At 29.4% G+C, this 12,006-nt stretch overlaps 1 protein-coding gene across 1 annotated transcript; it reads right to left on the bottom strand.

Annotated features, from left to right (window-relative positions):
* Positions 1-5,147: 5,147 nt before the first annotated feature.
* Positions 5,148-11,977, bottom strand: LOC110633787 (oxysterol-binding protein-related protein 4C-like). The gene is made up of 7 exons (XM_058140037.1): positions 11,898-11,977; positions 9,111-9,263; positions 7,997-8,242; positions 6,836-6,932; positions 6,071-6,356; positions 5,835-5,937; positions 5,148-5,442 (listed from the first exon to the last, which is right to left on the bottom strand). Exons 1-7 carry the CDS (start codon positions 11,898-11,900, stop codon positions 5,188-5,190), a joined length of 1,143 nt encoding a protein of 380 aa, XP_057996020.1. The 5' UTR covers positions 11,901-11,977; the 3' UTR covers positions 5,148-5,187.
* Positions 11,978-12,006: the final 29 nt, after the last annotated feature.

Raw genomic sequence — 12,006 nt, 5'->3', positions numbered from 1 at the left:
TTGAGTTTTTCCAGGTGGAAAATATTGTGCAAGAAATGCATTAGTGAGTTGCTCCCAATTTGTGATGGAGTTGTGAGGTAAAGAATCAAGCCAATCCAATGCTCTATCCTTCAAAGAGAATGAGAATAGCTTCAATCTTGCTGCATCATCAGATACTCTAGGTTGTTTTTGCACGTGACAAATCATAGCAAACCTTTTCAGATGTGTGTGTGGATTTTCAGAAGGATGTCCTCCAAATTTAGAATTCTGAATCATTTGAAGAACTCCAAAATCCATCTTGTAACTATTTGCATCAATCCTTGGTCTTGCTATGCTCTCTCTCAAGTCATCAAAACGAGGAAAAGCATGATCCATCATACTTCCCCTAGGCAAATTAGCATTTACAACCTCTTCACCTTGGGCTGCATTTTCATTGTTTCGATCATTTCCAGCATTACCAACACCAATTCTAATTCTTTCATCGGCCATGTCTGCTTCTAATTCAGTTTCTCTCAATGCTTCTTTTCTTCTTCTGGTTTCTTTCTTGTTGGCTTTACAAAATTTCTTAATTTCAGGATTGAACAATAAGGATGTGTCACTTGTGCTTCTAGCTCTTCTCATAAAAGATTAAAAATACCTGAAAAAGAACAAACAAACACAAAATGAAAAGATAACAAAAATAAAACTATAAACAACTAAAATAATCAAGAATTCAATCTAAAACAAACAACTCCCCGGCAACGGCGCCAAAAACTTGATGTGTCCCTACCGTAAGTGCACGGGTCGTACAAGTAATATAGAAAAGATATCGTTCCCACGAGTAGTTGTGTTAATGATTGAATTTTTGATATAAAAAGTTGACTAAATTGAACTATTTTTGAAATTAAAGTAATAAATTGATGGGTATTGAGTATGAAATCTATATGTGCAAAATTAATAATCTATTCAACAATGTATTAATTAAACTAAAATTGCATCAAATTGAAATAAGCAAGTTGAAATATGGCAAGATTTTAAAATGGCAAGCAATTAAATTCAATTAAAAATTGACAATGATAAAAAGGCGATTCCGGAGTTCGGGATTTCATATTCGAGCTATTTTGGGATCTCAAATTGGTTATCCAATCTTATGGAACTTACGGGTTTTAAGGAGATTAATTCTTAAATCCTTTGAATACCCTTTCGAGTGAGACAAAGAGTGCCTTAATCAATCTAATCCTACTTTCGTGGAGTTAGAGTTAATTAAGACCCATTAGGTTCTTTAATTAATCTGTGAATCCTCTTAATCCTTAGCCTATTTCTAGGTCTAAGTTAATTAAGTCAAATTTCTTGATTATCTATCACAGGGCCTTCTCCTTTCGGTGCCTCAACCATGGATTAAGAACATCACTTAATGGGATCCTACACTAAGCATGTCATTAAGCACACAAGAAATGAATAAAACTCATTAAGACCACAAAATATGGATTACCCAATCAAAATCAACAAAATATCTCAAATATTACAACCCTTACTCTAGAATCTATGTAAACTACTCACTATCCATAATGCTTGCAAGATATTATGAGTTTAAATGGAAATAAAGCTTCAATTTAAGCTAAGAAACAAGAAACTAAACACTACAAATGTAGGAAAAATATAAAAAAAGAAAGAAATCTCCAAATCTGATTGGAAATGGTGTGGAAGGTGAATGTGACCCTTCAGCTGCTGCCTCTCCTCTTCCTTTCCTTTTCTGCTCCTTGTCTCCCCCTTTCTAAAATGGGAAATGGGGCTATATATAGCATTTTCTGACATGGAGCCCTAAAATGGTGTGTTTTAGGAGGGATTTTCTGAGGGAATCTTCTGCCAGCTCATTAATGAAACCTTTGTGGGACTGCATAAGTGGACTGCATAAGTTATCTGATCCCTTATGCGATTTTGTTTCTGGTTCACTTATGCGAAACTGCATGACTTGGCGCATAGGTTATGCACATTTCCGTGAGATTGCATAAGGGAGGCGTGAATCTGCATAAGCCATGCTCTCTCCTTATGCACCATTCGGTAGGTATTGGAACAGTGATTTTTCTCCTTATGCAGATCCGCATAGCTTATGCGGCAAGTTATGCACAATTTGGTCAATGCATATTTCAGCTTGAAAACTTATTTTTGACATCTTTGGCTGTAGAAGTCACTCCTCAATGGCAAAATTTCTTTTCAGTCCTTCAAAAACACCATTTTTCCTACAAAATAAAGTAAAAATTACAAATTAATTCAAAATTGACAATTATGAAAAATTAACTAAATAACTAACGAAATTAGCTAAAAGTGACTAATAATCAAATAAATTGGCTATGAAATTAAACCTAAATGACTATGCAAAATGTATGCATCAAAAGGTTAATTAAGAATGGTATCCTACCTACTCTTGACTTTAGTGGCCTAGAAGCATGTGTTGACTACTGTAGGGGTAAGCTAACCAAAATTAAGAAAAAAAGAATCTACTCATACTTCTAACATTTTAGAAATAATTCATATACATATGAGTGGACCTTTTTCACCCACAATATGCAATAATTATTTTAAAACTTTTATTGATGATTTTTCATGATATGGTTATCTATTCTTAATTAAAGAAAAGTATGAAGTTCTTGATAAATTCTAGACTTTTTGAATTGAAGTTGTGAAATAGTTGGGAAAAGTCATCAAGTTAGTTAAATCTGACTGAGGTGGTGAATATTATGGCAAATATGGAGTAAGTGGATAAATAAAAGGACCATTTGTCAAATATTTAGAAGGACGTGGGGTAGTAGCTCAGTTTACTATGCCAAGTAGTCTAGAACAAAATGGTGTAGCTAAAAGGCAAAATCACACCCTTCAAGAAATGATGAGGAGAAGGATAAATTTTGACAACTGTCCCTGAACTTATTTAGTTGTAAAATTACAGTCTCTCAACTTAAAAATATAACATAAAACCCCATCAACTTTCAAATTTTGCACAGTAAAATTCCTCTAATCTCCAATTACCAGTTTTTCAGTTAGACGCTGACCTGGACAGTTCCAGCTTGGAGATTAGTCAGTATTTCTCTTTTCTCTCTGAAGCAATGTGTAAATTGAATCATTTTTCTTTTTATAGATAGAATAATTTTTCATGCGTAAAGAGAATAATTTTACACTTTGCATTAGAGAAGAGAGAGAAATATTGACTAAGTGCCATGAGGGAGCTATTCACATGAGTTTCTAACTGAAAAATCAGTAATTGAAAGTCAAAGGGATTTTACTGCGCAAAATTTAAAAGTTTAGGAGGTTTTATATTACATTTTAAAGTTAAAGGACTGCAATGTTACAACTATATAACTTCAAAGACAATTGTTGAAATTTATCCGATGAGGAGAATGATGTCTAGAACCAATCTCCCAGACTATCTTTAGGGGGAGGCCATTAAAAATGCGTTATATATCCTCAATAGGTTCCCAGGTCCCTAGTAAGTCCATGCTTAAGACACCATTTGAATAATGGACCAGAAGAAAACCTAGCTTAAATCACTTTTGTGTTTGGTGTTGTCCTTCAAAATACATTTTTGTAATCCCATTGAAGGCAAATTGCAATCAAGATCAACTCATTGCTATTTCATTGGGTATCTAGATCATTCTAAAGGCTATAGATAGATAAATTTCAACAACTGTCCCTGAACTTATATAGTTATAATACTACAGTCCTTTAACTTTAAAATGTAACATAAAACCCCCTAAACTTTCAAATTTTGCACAGTAAAATCTCTTTGACTTTCAATTGTTGATTTTTCAGTTAGAAACCGATGTGAATAGCTCCCGCATGCCACTTTGTCAACATTTCTCTCTTCTTTCTTATGCAAAATGTAAAATTATTCTTTTTACGCATGAAAAATTATTCTATGTATAGAGAGAAGAAGGATTCAATTTACATATGGCTTGAGAGAAAAAAGAGAAATACTGACTAAGCTCCATGCTGGAACTGTCCAGATCAACGTCTAACTGAAAAACTAATAATTGGAGGTTAAAGGGATTTTACTGTACAAAATTTGAAAGTTGATGGAGTTTTATGTTATATTTTTAAGTTGAGGGACTGTAATGTTACAACTAGATAAGTTCAGGGACAGTTGTCAAAATTTATTCGGCTATAGATTCTATTGTAGAGAAGGGGGTTCTAAAATTGTAGAATGACATGCAGCTTAGAATTTATTAATTACAAAAGTTTTGTCCTTCAAATTAATTTTCTATATCAATAAATTATTTAAAATTATAAGAAATAATAAATAAATTTAAAATTATTATAAATAATAATTAAGCTAATTATAATGTTCATTCTTATATGATAAAAGATATGTATATGTACATAAAAAATTATATTTTTAATTCTTATATATTGTATAGTAAATTAATAATTATATATCTATTTCAATAAAAAGTAAATAATATGATATATAACTTTATTAGTAATTTTACATATAAATTGGAATAGTTAAAAATAATTTTACCAAACATTTAGAATATATTAGTTATAATCAACTACTACCAACTATCAACTGTATTCAACAGCTATTACCTTATTCGATAACAACTTTTAATGTAACTTTTAGTATTTTGACCTTGCTATCAACTGTATTCAACATCTAAGGCCCTGATCGACAACAATTTTCAAGGTAGAGTTTATTATTTTAATACTAGTCAAAACATTACCTTTTAGAGGGTAAGGGAATGGTTATGAAACATTAACCTCCTAGCTCTTTAGAGGTTGAGGGAGTGTAATATTTTTGCATTTAACCGAGCCAAATCTACTTCCTGCTCCCACGCTCTGAAGCATTACAATAAGAAATGCATTTGGAGACCTCTGAATTGAAGCAGCTCAAAGTATATATGATCTCTAGTAGGTAGGTAGAAGTAAATTCATAGTTGTAGAAAGATTAGTGTTTCTCTTTGGTTCATTTGATTCCAATCAATACTCAAATTGGAGACCATACAATTTTAGTATTACTAAGTTGAAACTCATTGATAAAGATTAGCATCAATCAAGAATTAATAGCTAGATGGCCTTTTCAATGTAATGTTTGGTGTGCAAGAGTTGAAAGCTTAAATGATATCTTTCTATCTATGTTGATTTTGATGCATGGGTACATCTTCTAATGTGAATTCCATTTATATATAGCTGATGTATATAATTAACAAAAAGATGATTTATTGATATTAAAGCAACTCAAAGGGGGACAACAATGGGAGCTGGTGTCACCCATGTGTGAATAGGTGAGCAGTCCCAACCACCTTCCTTGGTATAAGATAAATTGAAATGTTTAGGAACCCAAGTTTGTCCTCTTGAATTCCTGTCTTTCACAAGTTCTCTCTGTTTTTCCTCAACAGATTTCTTTACTTCCCTTGCTTTCTCCCAGTTTTTGCTCTGTATCCCTTCACTAACTGCACTCCACACTGCAGCTGATTCGCTTGGCAAAACTCCCTATTTGAACAAAATCAGCTCAAAATCAGGTATATGTCTGAACAAAGGTCATTCATGATGTTCTTGCACCAAAATAATCAGTGACCTTGTTAAGAAACATTACAACCTGCCGTAAACTGACATTTTTTGCAGCTTAGTTTGCACTACTTTCATGCTTTATAGCCCAAATTTTCATGGTTTTCTGACACATGGCTTGCTATGGGTTGTTCATTTTTTGTCTTGTAAATCCATTTGGCTTGTAAATCCATTTGGCTTGGTTTTTTTTTTACTGCCTAATTTAGCTTGAATACTCAATTAGAAAACGAGTAAACTCCTCGGCTCCAAGGTCTCAAATTCCAATTGGAGCCAAATAAACTAAAAAAAGAAAAAGTGTTAAAGCAATGTTGAGGTACCTGAGGATCCTTAACTGTTGGAGTTTTCAACCCTGAGATTACTTCTTTTGCATTGTAAATAACTCTCTCTTTCCCATTATTGGTGTCCTTCACTGTCACAATGCTGCATTACAAAATTAGCAAGGAAAGCTCACATCATCAATTATCAGCAAAACCATTTTTGATGAAATAATTAAACGATGAATCAGGGCAAAAAAAAGAACATACTTTTTCATGTAAAATAGATGAATATATACCTGTTCCAATGTCCCTTAACCTCATAAAGAGTCTTCATAGAAGAGGATTGGTAGATCCTTCCTTTAATGGAATGGGCTCCTCTGTGTCCTAAGAAAGAATTGGTTGAGTAACATAGCTCAGCTTCAAGGCTAGTCTCCTGGCAGTGAATCTTAACATTGCCAACCCAATCAAGACCAGGTGGTAGAAATTTAATCAACAAACTTGGTGAATTCATCGCATAAGTTTCTCCATGATTTAGGAGCTTAAGCTGCTTTCTTCCTTGCACTTCAGCTTCCACTTTAATCCCTATAATATTTGGATTTTTTTTTTGGCAAAAGTCAGCTCTGCAGTTTTGTTTTAGTACATTAGAAAAATTTTAAAGGGATGAGAGCATAGTAGAAGATAGAACAAGATTTTCTTTAGGGAAAAGTACAATTTAGTGCCCTATGCTTTCGCACTTTTCAATTCAACGATTGAGAAAAATTTCGTGACAAAGAGTATTTAACTATCACACTGTTAACACTTTGGGGATTCAGTGGCTAACGTCATTAATTGCACTAACATGGTATCCAGATGTCAGTGTGCCCTGATGATGTGATGCTGACATCATCATGCCATGTTAGACATGGTACTATGTCAGCATGACACATCAGCATCGTCTAAGCACACTTAATGGAGTTAGCCACTTTTTTTCTCAAATTGCTAATAACAAGCGATTTTAAAATTTATTGCTAATTGTATATTTAAAATTTGTTGCTAATTGTTATAGTAAGAAGCTGAAATACCATAGAATTTAGGAACTGGATTGTGGCACCAAATCATCTCAATGTTTTCTTTCTCATCCGTTGCATGCAGTGCAGAAACTGGCGGGTGATGTGAAACCTGCGAGCATGAAGCAACAAAGTTTTAAATAATCTAACATTAAAAATAAACAAAATTAGTTTCTTCCATGTGAATTGGATCTTTAACCATTTTAAGAACTCCGGAGAATCTAATTCAAAATTTCAACATAACAATAACAACTAAGCTTTAATCCTAAATTAGTTGAGTTCGGTATATAAATCCTTTTTTGTCATTCAACTCCATTCAACACCAAATCCGCATTAATATTCAAAGTTTGTAAATAATTTGATACTACTTCTCTCCATGTCATTTTAGGTAGGTCTCCCCTCTTCCCCTTTTCCTTCCTTCTCTTACTAACTTGTCACATTTTCGTATTTGATTAACTTAATTCAAAGTATAGTAATAGGTGTCTATAGTTAGGATAATTAAGTCTTGAATCATTAAAATAGATGTGGATTCCTCTCTTTTTTTATCTGCAAAGAGAGAATTCCATATCACTAGTGCGCTGCTAAATTAATTTGGTTTTTTTTTTGGTACATCAGAATACTAAATAATCTTTACACAGGGAGATAGCTCTCCTGTTCATAAATTCTCTACCCAACCCAGCAATGTAGATTCCTCTCTTAATTATAAGAAAATTTATATGTTGCACTCACGAGTTCAAGCCAAAGAAATAGTCTTATCGAAAGCAGAGGTAAGACTACTTACGTCAACCAGAGCTCACATATGTGAAATATTTCATCCACCCTTTTCTTCTCTTATACTACTCCAACCCTAATCTACATTGCAACTTAAGATTTATATTGTAATTTTACAATTTTATGTTGCAATTGATTAAATCATGATGCAAATCACCAAAGACTATCATACAATTAAATTTGTCAGCTTTTTTTTTGCTAATCAAAATATTGTCATTTATGGGCTTTTCACTTTATTTATTGAGAAATTCTTGCCTAGACCGGATTTACAATGAACTTAAGAAACAATTATTTGAGACCCATATATTTAATAAATAGGTCCCATCATACATCTTGTGTCTTGGGTCCTGGTAAGAAAAATCCTTATTTATTTACTTAAGTGTTAATTAACTAAAGAGCAAGTACCTGCTCTAGCAGAACATTGAGGCTTCCCTTAGAGACATGATGAGTCTCTCCAAGAATAGGGTTGTAAGGTGCACAACCAAAGATAGTAGGACGAGCAAGAGAAATGCTCCATGCCACTACAGATATAAATCTTTCTTGTGAGTTCTCTGCACTGTTGCACTTATGCAGCAAATCTTCACCCACAGCATACACAGATTCACCATAACATTGGAGGTGTGACTTTGGAATGTTGAAAAGTGGTGGCAACTGAACTTGGATTAATGCAAAAATCAGTATAATGTCAGGCTCATCTCAACAACCAAGGGCACAATTAGAATTTTATTTTTTAGTAGCAATGTTATCTTGAAGTGAACACTAATTTAGTTGAAGATTTGAAGCACAGGGTTAAAATCTTCTCATGATCGTGCATCTAAAGTTTGGTTAGAGTTAATTGGATTCTCATTTATGACATGGGACTTTTTTGTGCCTATAAATAGCCGAGTTCCTTCAAGGTCTTGGACACGGGAAGTGAAGTGAGATGAAAGCTAGAATTTTCATCTGAGTAAGTAGAGAAAATAATAAAGTGTGGGAGTATTGTACTTAAGGCATTAGTATGATTCAAGGTATGCTCTGTATTTGCAACATTGATGGATCTTCTACGTCAGAAATAATCATACTTTTATTGTTCTCTTTTTAAAATTAATAAAAGTTTATTTAGAATGTATTTTCTGTTCTCAAAAATTTGTCCGAATTTTCTAACATGTTATATAAAATTTATTTGAAAAATGGATAATCACTCTTATTGTCTATATATTTTGAAGGGTCTTATTCAAAAAATATCATAATACAGTATAGTTAAGTAAAAAAATTTATTTTATTTATGACAAAAAATAAGTAGTTTTAATATTTGATATTATAAAAAAATCCTTAAAACTCAGTTTGCTTTAAAAATTTTTGAAGTATAAACAGAAATGAAAAAAAAAAAAAAAACTTATTTCCATCCCAAAAATACTTAGAATTTAACTTCTGTAAAAACTTAATAACTTATGTGATTATATTGGAATTTCACTAAAATTTAATAAATCGAAATTTAGTGAATGATTGGGTGAAATTAAGCTAAATTTTTTATACTTGCCTGAAAGTTTGTGAGATCTGATCCTGGCCGTACATTTTTAAATAGACTTAAAATCCGTCGAACGAGATTAGGAGCTTGATAAACATCGGAGTCTCCCTCTAGCGATATCGGCTTCGTAAGGACAACCAGCGTCTCATCCTTGCCTTCCGTAACCTGCGAAACACAATAATAGATACCGACCAAAGTCAACCTTTTATCCTAAGAAAATAATAAAATAAGCGCCCCGTTCACATTTGAATTTAATTAAAAAAAAAATTCGTGATAGTGCACTTTTAAAAATTCTATAATATATCTTAACTCATATAAAATAAAATTAATTTATTCTTAAAATTTAAAAATTAAAAAATGTGAATTTTAATTACTTTGATATGTCAATTTATTCACTAAAATTTAAAGGATATGTTAATTTCATTTTATAACGTTTATAGGAGTTAAAATATATTATAAAATGTTTGAAAAATTTAAGATGTCATAAGATTTTTTTTAATAAAATTTAATAGTGAACTTATGTATTACACCTTAAAAAAAATTTGATAACAAAAAGTTACTGAAATTTTAGGTAGTGTTTTTTTAATGTAATAAAATCACTTAAAATTAATTTAGTTTTTATTACTTCATTTATTTTATTAAAAATAATTTTTATATGAAAAATATTTTACAGAAATTATTTTGTAAAACAAATTTTTTATAAAAATATTTTACATTATATATTATATAATTGGAATGTTAAATTAATGGTATGTGTTTATGCTATGTATATAAATAAAAAATACAATTTAATATCTTTATTTTTATAAAAAAAATATAAATAAAAAATACAGTTTAATATATTTATTTTTATAAAAAAATAAATTAGAATCGTGATTTTTTTATTAATAAAATAATTATTTCAATTTTCTTTAAGGAAAATGATCATCCTGTTAAAATTCTTCACTAATGAATTCAAAACTATATAAGTTTAATTTATTATTTTCTTAATTCATGTAATTTTAATATAGATAATAATTTAAATTTTAATATACATAATAATTTAATCTCCAAATTAATATTAAGAGCTTCTATTCATATTTGAGTAAAGTAAATTTTAAAAGAAAATATTTTATTAACATAAATATATATAAATTTCAAAAAAAGTAAAAAAATTAAGTTATTTTTATTAAAAATAAAAAATTAAAATTTAATTTTTGTCATACATGAAAAATTAAATGATATTTAGACTCTATTTTTTTATGAAAAAATATTTCCCTTAATAATTTTTTTGTGTTTTCTAATATTTAGGACACTCAAGAAAAATAATTAATAAAAAATATTTTCCTCATCAAAATAAAACTAAATCATTTTAAGAAAAATAATTTTTTTAAAAAAAAATTATTTTATTTTTTAAATTTGATAATTTTATTAAAATATGAAAATACTTATATATACATAAAATAAACATATACCATTATATTCAAGTTATTTTTGTAAAACAAAAGAATCTTAATAATAAATACTTTCTTATGTATTAAAAATGGTTTTTCTTTAAGGGGGTATTTGGTTTACCTGTTGGGTGTAGCTGATAGCTGATAAACATCCAAACAGGTGAACTATAATGTTTGGTAAGTTTAAAAAAATAAAACTGATAGCTGATGGGTAACTGATATGGTACCCATCAGGTGCAGTTTGTATATCAGCTCTATTTTTAGAGCTGTTTCTCATCAGCTGATAGCTGATTTGATTTTATTTTTTATTTTGATCATATTATTTTTTTTTATTTAACTTAAAAATTAATATTATTAATACTTTCATATTTTTTATTTATAATTTTAATATTTTAATTAACACATTTCAACTTAGTTAAGATATTTTCTATTAATAACGTAAAATATAAAATATTTATTTATATCTAAAAACTTAAAATTAATTATAAGTTTTTTCTTTATCAACAATAATAATTACTTTATTATTTTATCTATATTTTAAAAAAAATTTAATTATTTTCTTATTTTAATAATAAAATAAATGATATAATATAATAGATTAATAATTATATATTTATTTTAATAATATAATAAATGATATAATACTCAACTCAACTTAACTAAATCTTTATCCTAAAAATTTGAAGTCGGCTATATAAATTCTCTTTTTTCACTCTAAACAATATTTGATTAAATTCTCAAAAATATGTAATACTTTCACGTCATGATATAATATATATAAATGATATAATATATTAATTTAATAATTATATATTTAATTTAACAATAAAATAAATAACATAATATAATAAATTTATAATTTTATATTTATATCAATAATAAAATAAATTATATAATATATATCTTTATTAATAATTTCATATATCAATAATAACAGTTAAATATAATTTTATTAAATATTTAATATAAATAAATTATTATCAATTATAATTATAAATTAACAATAATAATTATCAATTAATAATTATCAATCGGATATAACAGTTAAATCAAACACGCCTGAAAGGAAGTTTAACTGGTTTTTCATTTAGTTGTCAGGTCGTCATTAACTTGTTAATCGAAACTATAATATAATTTCCTGCCGCCAAGTCACGCAAGCTTCTACCAGCAGCCTAAGTTTCTTCCAAAAAGAAGACGGCAAAAGCAAGATTCCCAGTCACGCAGAGAGGGAAATAATAACACGAAACGAAACTATTAAAAGGAAAACCGATTCAATCTCTTGAATTGAACACAACATATATCAGTGTATATATATATATATATATATATATATATATATGGTAGAAAATGATAGATATATACGTACCATATTGAAGAGATGAAGAAGCAAGAGGAGGAGGAGGCGGCGGCGGTTTACTGTAGAGAGAGAAAGTACGTGGGGAGAGATTTTCTCTTTTGTATACAATGGAAAACGA

Source organism: Hevea brasiliensis, chromosome 17 (assembly GCF_030052815.1).
Source record: "Hevea brasiliensis isolate MT/VB/25A 57/8 chromosome 17, ASM3005281v1, whole genome shotgun sequence".
In the NCBI taxonomy this organism is placed as follows: domain Eukaryota; kingdom Viridiplantae; phylum Streptophyta; class Magnoliopsida; order Malpighiales; family Euphorbiaceae; genus Hevea; species Hevea brasiliensis.
Note: the sequence above shows the minus strand (reverse complement) of the source record. Positions and strands in the feature narration are given on the sequence as shown.

Bases quoted from the DNA above. Each gene is read 5' to 3' on its own strand.
- LOC110633787 (XM_058140037.1), bottom strand. The intron at 8,243-9,110 runs GCAAGTATAAAA...ATCCAAGTTCAG, and splicing joins CAGATCTCACAAACTTTCAG to TTGCCACCACTTTTCAACAT. The intron at 5,443-5,834 runs GTACCTCAACAT...TTGTTCAAATAG, and splicing joins CAACAGTTAAGGATCCTCAG to GGAGTTTTGCCAAGCGAATC.